General features: G+C 35.7%; 1 protein-coding gene across 6 annotated transcripts in view; it reads right to left on the minus strand.

Annotated features, from left to right (window-relative positions):
* ANKRD28 (ankyrin repeat domain 28) overlaps positions 1-21,974 on the minus strand; it is a 186,682-nt gene that overhangs the window by 112,285 nt on the left and 52,423 nt on the right. For 2 of the 6 annotated variants that reach the window (XM_060011495.1, XM_060011494.1), the window contains one exon: positions 9,730-9,813. The exons of 1 other annotated variant lie outside the window; for it this stretch is intronic. In XM_060011495.1, the coding sequence (XP_059867478.1) occupies positions 9,730-9,813 (84 nt within the window). Of the gene's footprint in view, positions 1-9,729; positions 9,814-10,930; positions 12,607-21,974 lie in introns of those variants that run through there. 3 more of the 6 variants (XM_060011492.1, XM_060011491.1, XM_060011497.1) reach the window with 3 other exon arrangements.

Here is a 21,974-nt window from a genome sequence, read left to right on the forward strand (position 1 = left end):
CAAAGTCAGCAGCAGAGAATCTGCCTCATATCACATTCCTTACTCCCTTTGTTTCTGACTCTAGATCCAGATTTAAAGAGTTCATGTCATTAGGTCTGGTCCATCCAGCTAATCTCACTTTCCTAAAGCCAACTGTGCCAGATGTCATAAACTCATCACAGAAGTGCCATCCTATCATATTTACAGTACAGGAGATATACAGGAGATGTACACCAGGGAATGAGAACTTTGTAGGCCATCGTAGAGTTCTGCCTGACATAAACTGCAATCTGCAGAATGAACAGAAATTGAGACAAGGTAAAGGGAGTTGGAGACAATGTGGGCACAACTGATATCCTGAGTCGGAAAAGAGCATGAACAACAGGGGAAAAAAGTATATATGACTGGTCTCCCCAATACCCAGCATGGTAAATGGCACATATTCATCAAGGGAATGAACCAACATACCAAATTATATCAAATTAGGCTATCAAGTATTTACTAAGGGCTTATATACTTACAGCTACAAGAGAAAAGCTAAGAACTTTGCTGTAATAGTAACCCACTGGGCAGAAATGAGGGGTGTCAAGCCAGGGGAGACAACATGGGCAGAAAACTGAACTGGACATTAACAAATCCAGGCTCTTAAGCTATTTCTGCTAAATGGAAGTGACCAAATAAACTCCAGGGGTCTTATTTTTGCCTCATCTATAACAGATGATGTAACTACTAGACCTCCAAAATCCGTTTCCAGTGCTATCTGTCTTACACAGTGGAAGGCATGATTCTTGCCCTGGCGCAAATTCTATTTAAGAAGTTTTGAATCTAGTATTAATTCATGTTGTAATCTAGATATTGCTCTATCAGTAGTAATATTAAAAAGACAAGTCCACAGAGCATCCTATTCTAAATACTGAATTTACTCTCTTCTACAAATTTAGCAGTAATCAGATACTCCTAGGCTAAGACTTACTTGCTTTTCATAAAAAAATAAAACACCAAAATTACATATCAATACCAGGTCTTATAAGAGTAAGAGGGAGCAGAGGTGATGCCATCTATGATTGGGCAATTTTGTTTTTGGTTTCTTTTTTATTTTTTTGGCCACACCTTGCAGCATGTTGGATCTTAGTTCCCTGACCATGGATCGAACCCATGCCCCCTGCAGTGGAAGCGCAGATTCTTAACCACTAGACTGCCAGGGAAGTCCCTGATTGGGCAATTTTAATTATCAAATGCAACACCAGTGTTTTGAAAACTAATGTACAGAATTTCTTTTTAAAAAATACTGCTGGACTACAATAAAAAATTGCCATTTCACAAAATATGTAAGGTGTAAGTGTGAAAACATTCAGTGGAATGTCAGTCAGCTGTTTCAATCAATAAAATGCTTCTCAATGGCTTTTCCAGAGCTATGTATATTTTTAATAGGCATATTTCCCTGAGTTGAAGAGACAGAGCTGACAGTCTGGGGAGAAAACCAGGATTAGAATTCTCAGGACAGAGTAACAGAGAGGAGAGGATGGTACAAGGAGAGAATCTCAGAGACCTGCAGAATATCCCTTCGTGTACTCCACTGAGTACTGAGCAGCACATGACGTGTGTAAGAATACCACTGGAGACTCATGAAAAGAAGCATCCAAAATAATTAAAGCAGTGTTTCTCAACCTTTTTTTCCTTATCACCCTGACCCAAGAGCCTTTTTAGATTTTTTTCTCCCTAATTGCCCCCATGAAATTTTAATACCACTGTATACCTAATTTATACACTTCGGCCCTTTAGAGGGCCACAAATCATGGTACTATGTAAGATTTTTCATATATACGCACACACACATGCATCCCAACAAAAAACACAATTTTTGCCAAGTTGGAGGTGATATCATCATCAATGAGAACGCACGCATTAGACGGAACAGTGCCTGCTTCGCACACAGGAAACAGTGTCCTGTTCCTACCAGTCAAACCAGAAAAACTCATCACTCCCAGAACCTTGGATAAAGTACTCAGGAAAAATTATCTCAGGAGTGGAGAATAATTAGCCTATTTTGAAATTAAATAACATTTATAGTAGGAACGAAATTTATAAAATATGGATAAATCTGCAAAAGATGTAAATGTGGAATTACAAAATTTGCTGAGGGAAATTAAAAATGACCTAAATAAATGGAGAAATATAACTTGTTCATAGGTAAGGAGAACCAATATTGTTAAAATGTTGATTTTTGCCAATTTCATCTATAGATCAACACAATTCCAATTTCCTTTTTCCCCAAAAGACTGACAAACTGATTCTAAAAATTCACACAGAAATGCAAAGGACCTAGAATAGGCAAAACAATTTTTTTTTTTTTTTTTTTGCTGTACGCGGGCCTCTCACTACTGTGGCCTCTCCCGCCGCGGAGCACAGGCTCCGGATGCGCAGGCCCAGTGGCCATGGCCCACAGGCCCAGCCGCTCCGCGGCATGTGGGATCCTCCCAGACCGGGGCATGAACCCGTGTCCCCTGCATTGGCAGGCGGACTCTCAACCACTGCGCCACCAGGGAAGCACAAGGCAAAACAATTTTGAACAAGAAAAAAGTTGGTTTCAAGACTTATTATAAAACTATAGTATCATAATGGTGTGGTATTGATGTTGAGCTACACAAATACATCAATGGAACATAACAGAGTCCATAAATAGAGCTACACATATATCGACAATTGACTTTTGATAAAAATGCAAAGGCAATTCAGTAAAGAAAGTATAGTCTTTTCAACAAAAAAATTGTTTTCTGACCACGCCTTGTGGCTTGTGGAATTCTCAGTTCCTCGACAAGGGACTGAATCCAGGCCATGGCAGTGAAAGCCCAGAATCCTAACCACTAGGCCACCAGGGAACCCCCCTTTGCAACAAATATTTTAACAACTGGATATATCCATATGTAAAAAAGTGAACTTTGACATACACCTTGTACCACATGCAATTATTAACTTGAAATAGGCTGTAGATCTAAATGTAAAATTTAAAACTATAAACTTCTAGAAGATATGAGAAAATCTATGTGACACCAAGAGAGACTTTTTTAGACACATCACCAAAACAAAAATCCATAAAAGAATAAAATTGATAAATTGGACATCATCAAATTTTTAAACTTCTGCTCTCCAAAAACACTCAGAAGAGAGTGAAAATAAAGCCACAGATTGAGGACTTGTGTCCAGAACATATAAAACTCAAAAGTAAGAAAACTATCCAATAAGGGAAAAAACAAGCAAAAACATTTGAAAAGACATTTCACCAAGGATACAAAGATTGCCAAGAAGCAATGAAAAGATGCTCAACATCATCAGTTATCTCAGAAATGCAAATTAAAGCCACAGTGAGATACTCATCTATTAGAATGTTTAAGATTAGAAAAGCTAATCATACCAAATATTGGCAAGATGTGGAAAAAACTGTAGTTCTCATATCCCGTTGGTGGGAATGTATAATGGTATAACCAGTTCGGAAACAGCTGGCAGTTTCTTAAAAAGTTAAACATACACCTACCATATGGTTTGACCGTTCCACCAACATATATTTACCCAAGAGAAAGGAAAGCATATGTTCATACAAAGACCTGTAGACATGCCTTCACAGTAGCTTTATTTGTAATAGATGAAAAAGAAAAACAACTCAAACTCTATCAACAGGTGAGTGGATAAACAAATTGTGTATATTGAGACAACTGAATACTATTCAGCAACAGAAAGTAATGAACTGTTAACACATGCCTCAACATGGATGAATCTCAAAATAATTATTCTGAGAGAAAAGAGCTAGATAAAAGGAGGACATATCGTATAAAGCTCTGGAAAATTCAAATTAATCTATAGTGACACAAAGCAGATCAGAGGTCAGGGGCAAATGGAATCCTTTGGGAATGATGGGAATGTTAACTATCTTGATTGTGGTGATGGTTTCACAGGCACATACCCATCCATGTCAAAACTTATGAAATTATACACTTTAAATATATGCAATTTATTGCATGTCAATTATACCTCAATAAAACTTAAATAAAAATAGGCAGAGGTGCTAGATGAGACTTACCAGGCCAATCAGTAATTTCAGCTCAGGCTGAAATTTAGGACACAATCTATGACATTTTTACTATTCTATATAACTATCATTATTTACCCACCACCAATTTATACAAACATGTCCACTAAAATTGCTTCAAATAAAGAACTTAGAGGACATTTAGTCTATTTGGGAAGTTGATAACATATTTAAATAATCCATAATAAATCCCAACATTCTAAGTTTTGCTTCCATGCATTCGCCTTCTGAGTCAGCCTACACTCTGTTTATGGAGTATGTATCCCTCTAAATAAACCTTTTACTTAAAAAATAAATTAATTAAAGTTTTGCTTGCCCACCAGAATGTCTGTTTACTTGGTGAATTTATCTCATTTATTACCAATTAGCAATAAAGACTAATAATAATCCAAATGCCCTCCAAAAGGGGGACTGGTTAAATAAATTGTTATAAACACCTAAGCGCAGAACTATGTGATTATAAAGAATAAGGAAGCTCTCTCTAGACTGGTATGGACTGATTCCCCAAATATACAGGATGAAAAAAAGGAAAATGAAGAAATATATATGCCAAATAAAAAACAATGAATGGAATACAAAGATAAATCACCACCAGTTTCTAGCTGAAAAAACAGCTGGTTTCATTAGACAAAACCTCCTTTGTTTCAGGACCAGCATAACAGCCATTTAGTCACAATGACATGGAACATACGCTCATTTATGGATCTTGGAGGGAACAAGAACACTGGTGAAGAAAATTTAAAAATCTGAGGCTGAAATCTAGAAGCACTGGCAAGAACAGAGGAGAGGTGCAGTTTCTGGGGATGGAGAAACTACAGGGCAACCCTCTCCAGGGTGGAAGCCGACCTGGTTCTTCTCTCTTCACTACCTCCCCGGTTTCACTCCATGCTCCGTGGAAGCCAGCTGGGAACTGGGTGGGTACACTTGAGATGGGGCTGGAGGTTTGCGGGCCACAATACTAATTACTGTAACTACAGAAGACCATGTACACACATACAGTTTTGGGACAGAGAGTTCATATAACCTCAAGTAACTGAGTGAGGAGGTTTTTAAGAACCTCTCCAGAAACATCAACAGCTTGGTGTACTGACAGCCAGCAGAAGCGACTTGTGGTCACAAGAAAGATTTATTAAAGATTAGAGCACTTCTTGCTAATTTCTAGAAAAGACTAGAGAACACTGTGAAGAATGAGGGTGGGTGGAATTCAGGCAACCTGTGTAAACTTATGGTTTACTACTTTGTGTAAACTGCCAACTATCTTATTACAATAATAATGAAAACAAATGATCTCCTTGTGTGATGTACATACATGTACATGTATGTATTTGCCAAACACTTTATCTGACAAAGTAAAAGCAACATCATTTCAATGATCCCAGAAAGTATTTTTGAAAGCTTAGAAGATGTTAATAATTTTGAAGACTACTTTGGCAAAATCAATACCAAAATATTCTGAATAAAAAAGTACATCTAAATTCAGAAACCAATATGTAAAATATACAACGTAGCATTTTCAAAATTATCAAGTTTATATGATACAGGCAAGATCTACTGACTAGCTCTTAATCAATTCTTTTGAGTTTAAAAAGGGTCACAGTCACAGAAGTCATAATCTAAGACTTCCTGTTTTAAACACTAAAAATGGTGTTGGCTAGATTATAATTACCCCCAGTCTGACACTACTTCGAATGACATTTTTAACCAGCCAAAGAACATGGCACTAAGGGAGGCTTGTTTATTCACTCATTTGCAATGCTAAAATTTTAATAGCACTTGACTATGAAAATCAGGATCACATTTGCATTACAGTTTAAAAGGTAGGAGTCCACACAGAATGTGGACATAACTTTTAGGGGGAAAAATCCATTTTTTAACAATTATTGCTTTATGGCACTATTTGGCAAAAGAAAAAATATTTCTCTCCAATTTACTTTTTTATTTCCCGGCTTCTGTCAAATCTACATAGGTTCAAATGTCTGTTCTGCTACATACTTTCTAAGTTTTAGTTCTGTCACCTACTGGTGGGATGGAAATGTTAACCTACCAACTTTACAAGATTGCTGTGTGAGTTAAAGGCAGGTACCATAAAAATGTTTAGGTACATCACTGTCTCTGAAATAAAGGCTATAATTAACAGCAATTTCTATCACTGTGGATTAAGAAAAACAATTTCTGCTTGTAGAAAATTTTCTTATAAAGTCATACCTTTCCTCTGAAATATGTTATTAATATTTCAAATTTAATTATTTGGGCTCCACAACATGGCATGGCATTAAGTTCTGGTAAATCCTAGGGAAAGTTATTTATTATTATTATTTTGGCCACATAAACCTGAAAATACAAATGAAACCTTCTGGGCAAAAGCAGGAGGTCATTCAAGGTCACTTGGAATTTTTAGAGCATCCCAAATTTGGGGTGTGAAAAAAACATGAAGGCCATTAATGTAATCCCACACATTTTACAAAAGAAAAGTGAGTCCTAATAAGTGAAATGGATTTGTTCATGTAGCATAAAGGTAAGAAGATAGAAGCACTTAGGTCTTACAACTTATGCTCCAACTGTTCTTTACATTATGTGTACCAATCTGCCTTTAAATTTTTTTGACCGTTTCACCTGTTTGTTTTACAGTGCTTCTTCCATATCCAAGTGACTTATTCTTCTAAAAGTTTGCTATTTCAACTATTTTTAGGCAATAAAAAATCTTCTTCTACTAGGTTACCTACCCAAACAACTATTTCCCTTTTATTCCTTCATGAAAATGCTGATTTTCTCCAGATACGGAGTGCAATATAATCACTGATGATAAGCCTCTCACCCTAGGGGATGAACCAGGTGATGAACAATGACTGATCTAAGCAAAAAGTTAATCCCCTTCTACCTCTGCTGGTGGACTGGTTTACAGTGGGCTTGTAACCGAGGAAACTCAGCGGGAGTTTTGTGGGGATTCTGGAAAAGATCTTTTTGCTTGATTAAAAAAGAAAAAAAGGAAATGTACAGGGAGAATTTCCTTTCCACTTTCTCTGGCTGTTTGTCTTGAGTGCAGGATACAGCAATCATTTCTTTACCAGGAGGAGAAAGCCAAGAGTCTCACAGAGAAGCTCACTCAGAGATATGACATTACTGTCTTAACCAATCCCCCACCAATTACCTTGTTCTGGATTAAATTACTATATAAGCAATAAACCTATATTTACTCAGTCAACTACTTGTGGCCCAAAGCCTCCAAATATAAAACTCCAGTATTTTCTGGTGAAATCATCTCAGCTAGCTTCTACAATAAAAGACTTCCTTCTCAGACCAAATAATATGAATGTGTAATATTTTATATTAGTTTTTTAAAAATCAATTAGGTGTGTTACTAAGAAAGATGCTATTTAGTGGTCCACAGTATTCAGAACTTCAGGATATGACTCAAGAAGCTAACCTAAAATAATTAACAATGTTTACTTAACAGTATAGAGTATAGAACCAAATGTGAGCTCTTTTACCCACTCTAAAATTTTACAAAAATAACTGCAAAAAATGTAAATTTCAAAAAGTCAGCTGTTATTCTCAAATACTCATTTAAATAAATCTATTTTAGAAAAACACCACTGTCGCACTGACATAAAGCTTAAAAATATTTTATTACCTATCAAGAGTGAGTGGGTTTTATATTACAAAACAGTTAAGTTTTATTACACACACCTGCACATACACAAACATACATACCTGCCTCTTAAAACTCTATGCGATTCCTTATCATAGAGGACAAAAATAGAAAAACAAAAACTACCATCCTAAATTAGAACAATGGCCAAAGACTTAACACATCTGATAATTATGACTATACTCTCAACTGTGAAGAGTCACACGAGAAAAGCAACTGTAAAAAAATTTGTCAAAAACCCATGAATCACTGAAGACAAAGTCACTCTCATACTGATTTGAAGCACTAACCAGACTTTTAGTTCTAAGCTTGGTTCTAAGTTTCAGAGCAAGAGAACAAGCTAGGAGATGTTAAGAAACGATGTTTTAAAAGTAAGCAAGGAAAGGAATCTATAAGGAGAAAAGCAGAAGCTAAAAGTCATAAAAGTTAGGGGGTCACACACTAGTTACAGATAACACAATACCTCCCAAGGACATCACAGGAGAATAAACTGATGCTCAAACATGATTTTTTGAGCATAAAATTTTAAAAACTTAAGATAATTTGATTACTATGGCAGAAAAGCAGTTGGCTATAATGAGACTTTGTAATGATGGAGAAATTAACCATGGTAAGTAGGATTATAGTCCAAACTTTCTCACCAAGATGAGATTTGTTAGTTCTATTTAAAACAAACAAAAAATACTAGAGTTAAACAGAACAGAAAGCCTTTTTCTCCTTTTCCTTAGTCTATACCCCTATAGTTATTTTCTGTCTTACAGAAAGCAGACTCTCTAGAACACCCCAGTTACGTAAAGTGACCAGCGCTCCGTTTAAAATAAATCCTGAACTAGGTGCATGTTTCCAATAAATGTAAACTTAAATGCAATTCACTTAGGAATGTTTAAGGAAAAAAAAATGTAATGATGAACAATTTTAGTTAAAGATTCAAATCTATTCAGTTAATTCAACCTTTAAAAATAAGATAAATACCTCTTTTATCTACTTAACATCAAGTGGTCACAATAGTACTGTCCAAAAGAATGAGGGAAAAGATGAGAGTTGGAGATGAGCTGGCAGAGCACAGCTTTCTTAGAACTGGCCAATCAATTCCAGGTAATCTGTTTTGCTGTTGCTATAGGGACCTTAGGAATCATGACCTCTCCCTACTCTCCATCATTCAGAGAACTGAATTATGTATGAAAAAGATACTGAAAACAGTCACTTCCAGTAAAAACATATACGTTAATAAATTTGATCTTATTATAGTTAATTATATATTTTCAGCCTCAGTTTAGTAAATTAAAAAACGTCTGGCCACTGGAGAAACATATATGGAAGGAAAGTATCCATACGCCCACTCTTTCTAAAACTGTCCGTCATGTCAGTCCTGAATGTTAAATCCACTGTATCTTTAAAAGTCTGAGGAATTTTCAAACAGTATGTCTTTATTTGTTGCGAGACCCCAAACAGATGAGTCTTTGTGTATAATGTTATTCACAGAAAGCAAATTTGATCTCACAATCAAGTTAGATATATTATAAATTTTATAGACATGTCTCTTCTTTCAAGTTCACAAAAAAAGAAAGAACCCTCATCTGAAATGCACACAAGTATTTAACAGTGAAGTGTCATGATGTCTATAACTTACTTTCAAATGGGATTCAGCAAAAGAAAGAAAAAAATATATGTGTAGTATAAATATAATCTGTGTAAATATGGGAGAGAAAGCTAATGTGGTAAATGTTATCAATGCTGGATATAAGTGGAGGTTATATGGGTATTCAAAGTCTTTTTTCAACTATTCTGTGAAAATTTTCAAAGTACAAAGTTGGGGGAACAAAAAACCCGCATTGGCTCCTAGTTCTCCTGTGTTTTAGTCATTACCCTGAATATATGTCCAGTCCCTTCCTGTTTGCTTCAAGACCCTTCTACCCTCGTTTAAAACAGCTGTTACAGAATTGTGTTATGCCTTTTAACAAAAATCATAACTCTAGAAAAGTAGGTTTCAAGGCTGGTATCAGTGAAACTGTTTTACCTGAAAGTTAACATCTTCTTTCTTAAATATTAGTGCTCGAACTTCATCAGGATCTCCATTAAATATAGCTTGCACCAGTGATGGCTAAAATACAAGAGAGTAATAAAAACATTAATCACACCACATGGATGATTCTAAAGCTATTTCCACATAACTTTTAAATCTAAAAATTTTCTTCCCTATCATGATAATCACTTGGCTTTTGACATGAACCAAGTTTCATGAAGTCAAATCATATGAAAGTACAGGATTCCTCCTAGGAAAAAAGGCCTAATTAAAAAAAAAAAATCAATACCGTATGACCAAAATTAGGTAGCATAAGCATAATCAGATTTTATTTTATATGAGTGGAGGCCTTTTGAATATACATACGGTAAAAAGAAAGTCTCTTCCAAATACAAGTGTCACATCTCAACATCTATTTGTGGGATATAACTTGTCAAACAAGTAGTTCCTAGCCCATGTGGAGGCCCACGAAGGCCTCCTTGAAAAGTTCTGTTTGGGGCACCAAAACAACTTGCGTGGGTTAGTATTACATGTATAAAGATAAAAACCCAAAGAAAGAAAATCTGGCAGTTGATGAAAATCACTACTATTCAAAGACCAAAAATTACTGTAAACCTGAATAACATGAAGAGGCAGACACATGAACATCTAAATATAACAAGTTCTTAATCAACGACACAGCCTCCCTGATAAGGTATCATATTATACTAGTCAAACAAGAAGTCAATTGACAACAGCATTAAAAATACAATTAAAGATGAAGTCTGACTCTTTTTCATGTAACAGCCTTGCATGTAAATACATACAATTCATTACAGAAAAGGCTGTGCCTCGGTGTTGCTGGCAGTAGTCAACCTTTCCTAAAACATAGTCCCTCATTCCTGTTACATCGGTTTTTAAAACCACTAAGTGAAAACAGAAATGTGGTTGCTATAACTACTATCCTCAAATTATTTTTAAAAGTCTTTTTAAGAGATTAAGAGATAAAGTCTGAAATGTTATTTAAACATCTGAATAAGTGAAAATCAGAAATGTGTGCATTCATTTACAAGTAATATTGCATCATATTCACACACCTATACTGCTTTAATTTGGGTTTTTAATGAAACTAGTGCAAATTACATTTATTCTTAAAAAATAAAATTTACCCTACTAGTTCAGTAGTATACAGTAAACATAAACTCTCATATCTTACCAATACACTTCCCGAAGGTGGAGAATGTAGGGACTTATTTTCCTGTGGCAACTTAGAAATGAATGCAGGAGACTCATCTTCTACCTCCTCCAAAACAACAATACACACTCGACTCATTCGCTCTTTTAAAAAACTGAATTCTAAGCTATGTGATAAAAGTCACAGTTGGAAGAGCACAAGTAGTTTTTCCTCCTCTTCTGTACAACACTTAGAATCATTCTCTGAACAGCGCAGCTGGTTTTTTAAAGTTAATAAATACTATCGGAAAAAGTGAAGTTTAAAATTATAACTACATACTTGTAACTTACTAAGAAAACAATTCTGTTATTTTCTGTTGGGTTACTGTAAAACTCAAAAGAAATTTGACATCAACATGTCAATAACTAAAACTGAGTCCAGGACAAGCTCATTTAAAAATATTTTTCCCCTACCAAAACAGTCATCACATCCCTCTGTTTCATAGAAATTTACTTGCATAAAAAGATCACTGTCTGGGTGACATCAACACACGCTGCAGAATAAGATGAGAAACAACTGCTGTGACAGAGAAGATCGCAGCTGTACCCGCTCTTGCCTGCAAGGTCATATAGTTACCAGTAGCTGGCTTGCTTATAATTGAAAACAAAAAATAAAATCTCATTGCTCTGTTTCCACTTCTAATTTGTCTTCATTTCTTCAGCTTCACTGGTTTAATGCTGATACTATCCAGAAAAAAAATACATCGAGAGCTCAATACAAATTCTCAAAATGTTGCTCAGAGGTTGACAATTCTTTCTGTGTTTGAGAAAGAAAAAAAAAACAAACAACACTCTGCATTAATAGCAAAGCTGCAGTACATTTACATGCGATGAGTCAGACCACAAGAGACAATAGGACTCTTGGTACTAGAATATGGCTTGAATAATCCAGATATTCCATATAAGAAACAGTTAGCTTTATTCCCATCGACAGCATAGGCAAGGCAGAGCGTTCATTCTTCCTCCATCAGGCAGTGGTCTGTAGCTGCTCCAGCAAAAGGACACAGGCACCAGGCAGAAATGGTGTTAGCGGAGAATCCGAATGGAACAGGCAGGCTGCGAAGGAATTAGAAGGCATCTGAGCTCAAATTACTGCTTCAGGCTTTTCATTTTTAAAAAAGAGAAGGGGAAAAAAAACCCAGTAGTTTATCATTCCAGTGTTTTCTTTGATCTCCACATGAATACAGCTTCCATTAAAGACTCTTCATTCAGAGGAAGAAACAGCAGACTGTGCATCTTCTTTGAGCCAACTACTTTATTCAATCATCTGCCTCTGTGCCAGTATAGTTTCCTTCCACTGTGAAAACCGCTACAGTTACCCTTTTCAGTCGATTTCAGATGCTTTCCTGTTCCTCAGATGATCTTGCAAAATGCCACTGACACCTTCAAATGAGTAGGTCCTTAAAAAATAGAGAACCTCAGGATCGGCGCCACAGTAGCATTTCAACTGAGCAACAGTCTGAAGAGCAAAGACTGCAGAACCGCAGAATGAAATGCCTAGTAATGCTCACATGTTACACTTACCAGAGAGCTGAGCTACTGCTCAGGATGCAACTTCCTCTAGCAGGAGAAAAAAAATAGTGCATTTGGACAGCCTTCACAATGAGAAGGTTCATGCCAGTTCTGTGACTAATCCAGATCAAACTAAAAAACTCTGTAACTGAAAAATGAGTGCGCTTTTAACATTTTCCACGAAAAGCCACAAGGAAATCTGGTGTACTGCCTCTGCTGACTAACACTGGTTTTAGCAAGTAAACAATTCCAAACAGCTTAACTGCTTTCATATGTTACAAAATAGCAAATGTTTAACCCTATAGTGACAGCTGCAGTGATAATGTCTGCAGTGAATCCATAAAAGAGAACTAGAGATAAAGAAGCATTTTATGAGAATATAAATACCATGAACCTAACGTTTTCTTTTTCTTATTTTACCAAGACCATCTTCAATCTACTAGATGTTATTTTCAAGAACGCACAAAGTTTAAACAAAAGAAATTTAAGATTTACTAACAATTTCTAAGTTGTCGAATTTAAACAACCAAGTCATATTTTGAAAGGGAAAAATAAAAATTTCATATTTTAGAAATTATAATTGTAAAATTCTATTGATCACTTGAATTTCACAAAAGAAATAATTCTATCTTCCCATCTGGATGTGGAATAAAGCCTTAAATCTGTTAAATAGCTATGTAAAACTATTGTTTCAAGTCCTTGGTAGTGAAAAGGCACAGGGTAACCAAAGCAAAGAATCTTCTCCCTTCCTAAAAAATTAATTATCCCAAGCTACAAATAAGTGTCAAAACAACCAATTTGGGCTTCTCTGGTGGCACAGTGGTTGAGAGTCCGCCTACCGATGCAGGGGACATGGGTTCGTGCCCCGGTCCGGGAAGATCCCACATGCCGCGGAGCGGCTAGGCCCATGAGCCATGGCCGCTGAGCCTGCGCGTCCGGAGCCTGTGCTCTGCAGCAGGAGAGGCCACAACAGTGAGAGGCCCGCGTACCGCAAAAAAAAAAATTTATTGTTGGCTTTCTCTGTTTCCTCCCTGCTTCTCTGCTTACTCAAGGATGGGGATATTTCCCCACAGGAAAACTACAAAGAAAATACCATGACCTCCTCAACCTTTGTTCTTTCTTCTATCAACCAGCATTCTTATTAATAAACATAATATTCTTGAACATTTGTGATGTGCTAGGTGCTATACATTCTCATTTAATACTCACAGTGACCTTGCTACACTGCCATAGTATAGAAGAAAAAACAGACTTAGAAATTAAATATTATATCCAAAGTTAGGCAAATTAATAAAGTTGTACCTAATTACAAACACATGCTCTTTCTAATCTACTCTGCTTCCACTGATTGTACGTACACACTCTCCTGAGAGCTTTGCAACCTATAATTGCAAAATAGACTGTAAAAGTGATTTTAAAAGATAAACGATGTATAATGATTGCAAAAAGTTTAGGTAACAAAGGAACATACTATTTACTGTGATAATATTCCCAAACAAGTTATTTTTAAATAGGTACTTCAGGGCTAGTGTTACCTCACACGTTTAAGCCAGTTGACTTACCAAAAAAAAAAAAAAAGACCAGCATGATATAGATAAATAAGAGTGCCAGAATTTAACAACAAAAGCCATTAAGTATCAGTTTATGAAAAAACCTATAAGCCTAACATAACTGTACCAAGATACTATGCTTAAAATTCGGTTACTTTAAAATATATAAATGGTTTTAAGCCAAGTTAAAGACATGCAAATATTTTGACATACAAAAATGATGTTAACTGTCACCACAGGGCTAAATAAAAAATATCACCTTGATGTCTGAAGTATCTGAAAACGAAACCACTATAGTAACAATATCCTATATTCTACTGTCTCTGTCAGGGTTCTGCCCCACCCACCCCCAAACAAAACCTCTTTTTATATGGACAATTTTAACTTGTTCTAAAGTATCCAGTGTATAAGTTCACCTACTTAGACTTAAGCAGGTACATCCTATTTTCCTGTTTAGGTCAACTTCCATACTTAGGTTTTTCCCAACCAGAAAGCAAGCTCTTTGAAGGCAGGGGCTGTGTTATACACATATTTTTTCCTTCCAATTTTTTCCATCTGTAAATGATTTCATTGAAATAAATTATATTATGTTACAAGAACTCTGGAATAGAGTAGCAAAATTACAAAAGACAATGGGGGGAGGATTCATATGCTTTAACCTGTAAACATGGGAGGCTTTAAAGTGCAACAGAATGAGTTCCGTGCCCTCTAGTGGGAGAGCAACTTAAATGTATTCAACATAAGTTGACAGCATATAAAACAATTATGCTGAATGTCAGCTAACACTACGGGCTCAGGAGTCAGCCTACCTGGAGTTCAAATTCTGATTCCATTATATATTAGCTGTGTCCTTGGGCAAACTACTTCAATTCCCTGAGTCTAAATTTCTTAGACTTCCAAGAATAATAATCTCCAGAGATTTTTACCTAGGAGACATACTGTAACAGCACAGTGTTTGAGAAGATAGGCTTTGTAGCCAAACTAATTTAATCGGGCTTCCCTAACAAATCTAACTGTGTGACCTTGAGCAAGTCATTTAACCTTCCCGTGAATCATTTCAACATCTATTAAAGAACTGAACAGAATCTACTTTATAGTGTTATTAATAGTGAAGTTTAAAATAAAGATAATATTATTATTACAGATATTTAGGAGAGTTGAAAAGATATCTTTTGTGAAGACACAGAGTAAAAAAAAAAGGGCTACTGACAACCTCCCCCTACTGGTGAGGTGATTCAGACTGGTGTCTGGAGAGCCCATTCAGTTACTAAGTCCTCACCATTTTCAGGCCTCTAGAGAGACTTCAGAAGCTAGTCCTTACACTCCAGTGTGTTTATTAAGTGTTACTGGGGGAGGGTGCAGTAAACTTAGGCAAGAAGTGAGACTACAGCGTTCTGCATTCCTCCACATTCATTGTATTTTACAGTCTAGGGAAAAAGAAAGGGTAAAAAGGACTGGCCCATAATATATTAAATTACAAACAATACTGACATATTATATATAAGTTAACAGCACCATATAACAGTGTTTTATATCTCCTCCTGAAAAAGACAGGCCCCCTAGTTTCAAGGAACTCACATCTTAAAGGAAAAGGACACAGGTAAACAAGTATTTAAGAAATTAGGAATGGAGAAAGTGGAGAAAAGTACTCGTGATGAAAAATTATTGACAATAATTGTGCAAATTTAAATTCACACAACTTAAGTTTTTGTTGTTGCTTCTTTTTTCAGCTGAACAATGGCAAGGGGATGTGGTTTTTTCTTGAGGCATTTACTTTTTAGGCCAAATTAGATTAATTTTTTAATAGGCTAACAATTTCAACCCTGACAACTTGATAATCCTTCCATTCTTTATACTAAAATGTACCCTATCAAAAGCTTACTCCTACTCTTCACACAGAGTCTCTTAATGGAAAAGCTGGTTTAAAACCTTCATTTTACTGATAAAAAACATCCTGAAAGATTATTTTTAGGTTCCCAATTTTGTTACAACAGAATTCCTTTTTTTGACACACATGATTTTTCCTTTCTGCATAGAGAGTCAACCCAAAGCTCGTCTTATCTCTTACAAATCTGTGAACTCCAGATTGATTACTATAGAATAAAATATCTTATTTAGGGTATGCTAAGTGGTTACTCTGTGCCAAACTAGTCTCTGAGTATTAAAAAATAAAAAGCTTATGGGATAAGTGAATTTAAATCATGTTTCAGAAACATTTCTCATAGTTCAAGGATCTTGAACAATCCTCTTGAGTTACATGCCTCAGCAGTCCATATACTTTAGAAAAAGTCTTATGAACAGATTTAAAAGCAAATGGGGGTGCAAGGAAAGGGGGGGATCAAGAAACAGCTGCTCTCTAGGCTACTGGTCAGATTTCCTTGTGATCAGTACAGCCACCGCAAAAATGTCACTGTATGTTTTTAAAATGATGAATTCAAAATCCTTATAAGAGGTCAGATTTAATTCTCTATGTGTAATGTATTTATCAACTAGATTTTTTTAATGTTTACCGATCATACTTCCAAAATGACCATCAATGTTACCTTAAGATCTCAATTGGTTTCACCCTATCAGCATAACGATAAATTGTTAACCCTTTCATTATTATAATATTACTATATACTAGTGTTAACACATTAACATATTATTGTGATGTGTTCTTTGCAAAGACCTATATTCTGCATCCATTCTTGCCATTTTCCATTCAACTAGAACATTCAAGTTTTTAGGTAAGTACAGAGTCCCACAGGACAAAGATGATACTTCCCAGCCTCCCTTGCAGCGAGAAGCCACAGGACAAAGTTCTAACCAGCTTTTTAAGTAGAGGTGTTATGTGGCTTCCAGAAAACTTCCTAGAAGGACAAATGGCATATCCATTCTGCATCCTGGAACATGGATGACTGGCCACCATCTTAAACCAAATAAGGACCAGAGTCTAGGCTAGAGGGGATCTGGGTCCCTGAGGACTTTGTGGAACAGAACTGCCATAAAAGTCCTGGACTGCCTACTTCCTGACTTTTATGTTAGAGAGAAATAAGTTCTGCCTCATTTAAGTTACTGTGATTTTCAGTCTCTTTTCACATGGAGCTGAACCTAACTCTAAGTGAGAATGTTGCTCTTCCTTTAATCATCAATCAGTGGGCATATACCCTTCCAGCCCTGTTCTCCTACTATTCATACTCTAGTACAATACAGCCACTTACATTTTCAATAAATGAAATGAATTATAAATGCTAGCCACAACAAATTTAATAGAAACAATAACTGACCAGAAAACAGCTTGAAGAACAATCCACTATTACCCCGGGTAAGCAAAGGAAAATCAACAGAGGGAAAAGGAAACAAATATTTATCACACATATTCTCCCTGAATCCTCAATCACTACTGGTGGGTACTACTCTACAATTTATACATGGGAAACGGAGGCTCGGTAACATCCAGTCAGTCAATGACTCATCCATTCATCTGTATTTATTCATCATCTACTATGTGCCAGGCTTTCTGCTAGGTCAAGGAAACAAAATTATGAACAGTCAATCCTTGTTCTAATGAAGCTTACACACCAATGAAGGTTACACACAAATAAATATTTCATAACTGCAAACTGTGAGAAACTGTAGAAGGAAAAGAAATTTTGGAGGGTAAAGAACTAAAGGAAGGTGGCTGGAGCAAGCAATCATGAAGGACAATGGCAGATGCAGCTAGAGGAACAGCAAACTCAGATGACACAGAGCTTTGTCAACCAAGTTATAAAGTTTGTATTTTTGACTAAGTGATGGAAAAGTCATTAAAACTTTTAAAACAAGGTAGTCATCATGATTTGCTTTAAAAAGATTATGTGGCTTCGGTGTAGAGAATGGAATGAAGTAGAAGAATGAAAGCCAAAGGACTAGTTAGGGGACCACTGCAGTAAACCAAAAGAATGAGTAATCTGAGCTAGGATGCTGGGCATGTAAATGGAGAGACAGATCTATTTTAGAAACAGGATTTATAGGACATGCTAACAAACTGGATGTAGGAGTGAGGGAGAAGGTGGTAATCACAACAACTACCAGGTTTCTGAGTTAGGAAACTAGTGCTTACTAGAGTTCAAGCAATTTGGGCCTCCTTCAGTTTCCAAATTTATAAAATGGGGAATATGATTTGTTGTATCTTATCTAAGGTCCCTTCAAGCTCAAAGTTGGTTTCAAATCTTAATCCAAAGTCTGTATCTTAGCATATACCCTCATGATTTGAAAATGAAGTGTTAACAATCCCAAAGCTGCCTAATTCTAGGTGAGTATAAAAAAGTTCCTAAAGAATGGAAAGATTTGGTTCAATCCTTCTCCAGTACATTGAAATAATCTAAAAACCTTTTGGCAAGAATACCTTATTCTTAAAGCGTGCACCAAAATTACAATAGCAACTGATTCAACAAATACTTAATATTACTATTTCCACTCCACTATGCACACCACACCAAGAGATCACAAAATGTCATATACCACCTTCACCTTCAAAGACCTTATGCAACCTAGTGAGTTTTTGGATATGACACCAAAAACACAGGCAACAAAAGCAAAGAAAAACAAGTGGGACTACATCAAACTAAGACGCTTCTGTACAGCAAAGCAAACCATCAGCAAACTGAAAAGACAACCTACGGAATGGGAGAAAATATTTGCAATCCATATATCTGATAAGGGGTTAATATCCAAGATATATAAGGACTCATACAACTCAACAGCAAAAACAAACACAAATAAACAAAAACACCCACAAAAAAACCCAAAAACCAAATAACCTGATTTTTAAAACGGGCAAAAACCTAAGTAGGTATTTTTCTAAAGAAGACATATGAATGACCAATAGGTACATGACAACAACAAAAGGTACTCAACATCACTAATCTTTAGGGTAATGCAAAGCAAAATCAAAATGAGATTTCACTTCATACCTTTTAGGACAGCTAGCATCAAAAAGATGGGACAACAAGTGTTGGTGAGTACATGGAGAAAAGGAAACCCTTGTACACTGCTGGTGGGAATGGAGATTGATACAGCTACTATGAAAACCAGTATGGAGGTTCCTCAAAAAATTAAATATAAAACTACCACAAGATCCCACAATCTCACTTCTAGGTATGGATCCAAAGGAAATTAAGCCAGTATCTCAAAGAGATGTCTGTACTCCTGTGTTCATTGCATCATTATTCACAAAGCCAAGATATGGAAACAACCTAAGTGTCTATTGACAGATGAACGGATAAAGAAAATGTGGTGTGTGTGTGTGTGTATATATATATATGTATATATATATGTGTGTGTGTGTGTGTGTGTGTATATACACACACACACACATACATACAATGGAATATTATTCAGTTACAAAAATGAAGGAAACTGTGCCATTTCCAACAACATGGATGAACCTGAAGGATATTACTGTAAGTGAAATAAACCAGATATAGAAAAATATTTTATGATTCCATTTATATGTGAAATCTTTAAAAGTTGAACTCATAGAAGCAGAGGGTAGAATGGAGGTTGCCAGGGGCTTGAGGGTGGGGGAAAAGGGGAGATGTTAGTCAAAGGGTACAAACTTTCAGTTTTAAGATGAATAAATTCTGGGGATCTAACATATAGCATGGTGACTATAGTTAACAACACTGTATGTATATTTCGAATTTGCCGAGAGTAGATCTTGTGTTCCTATCACAAATGGAAAAAATGATGACTATGTGAAGTGATGGATTTGCTAATTAACGTGTTTAGTTTGATTGTAGTAACCATTTCATAGGTATATGTATATCAAATTGTCATGCTGTACACCTTAAATATACACAATCTTTACTTGAATTACCTGAATTATACCTAAATAAAGTTGGAGGAAAAAAGGCCTTCTGTGGCTTAAATGAGGTACTACATCATACACAAAAAAAACTAACAAGTACAAGGTAAGAATACAAAAGACAATAAAAGGCAGTATATATAGAAGACTTAAATAAGAGATATAGACTATACCTGCCACTAATCAGTCACTGGTAAGAGTGCAGCATATGAATTTATTAATTTTAACTGGTATGTAAAGATACCATCTAATTGTCCACTCCATAAAAAAATGATGTCCTTTATAAAGCTATCTATAAACCTCATTGTTGATAATTTTTCCACCTTTAATTTACTGGAAGGATGCTTTCTCAAAGAAACCAATGGTCTACTAGCTAGAACATTTAACATCAAAACTTATTCTTGATCATATTTGTGAGAAAAATGTTGAAATGCTAAAACTATTTAACACTAAAACTATTTATAACACAAGAATAAGTTTAGCTACCCAAAGTGTAAATAAGTGCCATCTAATAAGAGATATAAAGTGAGCCACATAGGTAACTTAAATTTTCTAGTAAACACATTTTAAAATGGTGAAACCGGTAAAATTAATTATAATAATACTTTGTGTTATCAAATATATCCAAAATATTGTATCAGCTTGGAATCAACGTAGTTATCAGATATTTTACTTTTAAAATTAAGTCTTCAAAATTTGTTGTGTATTTTATAGCTACAGCATATCTCAATGCAAACATTAAATTTTCATTGGAAATAACTGATTTCTATTCAGGTTTCATAAAGTTTACAATACATGTGCTCAAGTTGTTCCAAACATACTTAAAAGTTTTCCAATAACTAAGACAATTAGACAAAATTAAGAATTAAGTTCCTCAGTTACAGTAGCCAGCCACATTCAGCTAGTGACTATCATGTTGTACAACACTGGCTTAAATTTGTAACGACCGACTTAAATATGCTATCTACATTACTGTCTAAAGGAAAAGAACATAGTTTAGATTTTTATGGTGGTTCAGAGTCACTAATATGAATATACGTTGTTAGACTGTTTTATAGTAAAATAACCACATTAGGAGATAATGGCCTTAGTTGATGTTTTCTAAATATTTCTGTCTTAACTTGAATGGCTCACTAGTTCTTTCTTTTTTCTTTGTCTCTTCTCTCAAAATATATAAACACCTCCCTAATTTTATCACAGTATTAACCCTGGCTTGAAGGCAGTAACATATTTTCTTGTGAACAAAGTACATGAACTTTATAGGTGCCATTTTCTTCATTATGCAGAGGCCTCTTCACATACATTAGGGTTCCACACAGAGTTCATAAGTTTAAGTTAACAAAAATTGGCTGTCAGCATTATTACTTTCTTTCTTTAGGTACCTTTATTTTACTATCAAAGGAAAGGGAACTGATCAAATATTTTTTATAGTTGTTTTCAGTTCTAACATTTTACGAGTTTGTGTCCCTTTTCTGATAACAGTAGGCTGATTGCTGAAAGAGAGGTACCAAAAGTGGTGGTAGCAACCACTGATTACATTTTTTTCAATAAGTTTGAGAGAAAAAATAAATAAATTAGGCAATATTTAACCCAAAAAGGGTTAAAGGAAAAAGGTAAAGATCAAGATAAACATGGTGAAGGTTAAAGAACTTGATTTTCAAAAAGGAAAGACATAGGGAAAGTGATGTCAGCAAGCTGGTGAACAAGAAGCCATGGACAGGCTAATTCACCAAAAATACATGGACTTGTTCCCTTTGTGAAATCCAGAAACCAGCTGAGGGACTTCCACACCCAGGACTGTGCAAAACTAACCACACTGAAGCCTGTAGTAAAATCTGAGACACCCTTTCGCTGTAATTCCTACCCCTGGTGCAGTGCCATACAATTGGCGATAAACCCACAGCAACAAACTTCTCCTTGGGGAGGGGAGTAAAGGACTAAACTGTACGTTTAACATCCAATCTTGGGGTTGCTGCGGGAGGAACTGGCGTCTTGTCTTGCCTGTCTCAGAGTGCTGATGGGTTCTGACATACTCTAGATACCTGGTGGCAGCTAAGAACAAAGAAGGCAGTTTGGAAGCATTCACCAGAGCCCCTCCCCCCAGCTCAGTCCAGTGTAAGCAGATGCAAAAAACC

Source organism: Delphinus delphis, chromosome 4 (assembly GCF_949987515.2).
Source record: "Delphinus delphis chromosome 4, mDelDel1.2, whole genome shotgun sequence".
Classification (NCBI taxonomy): domain Eukaryota; kingdom Metazoa; phylum Chordata; class Mammalia; order Artiodactyla; family Delphinidae; genus Delphinus; species Delphinus delphis.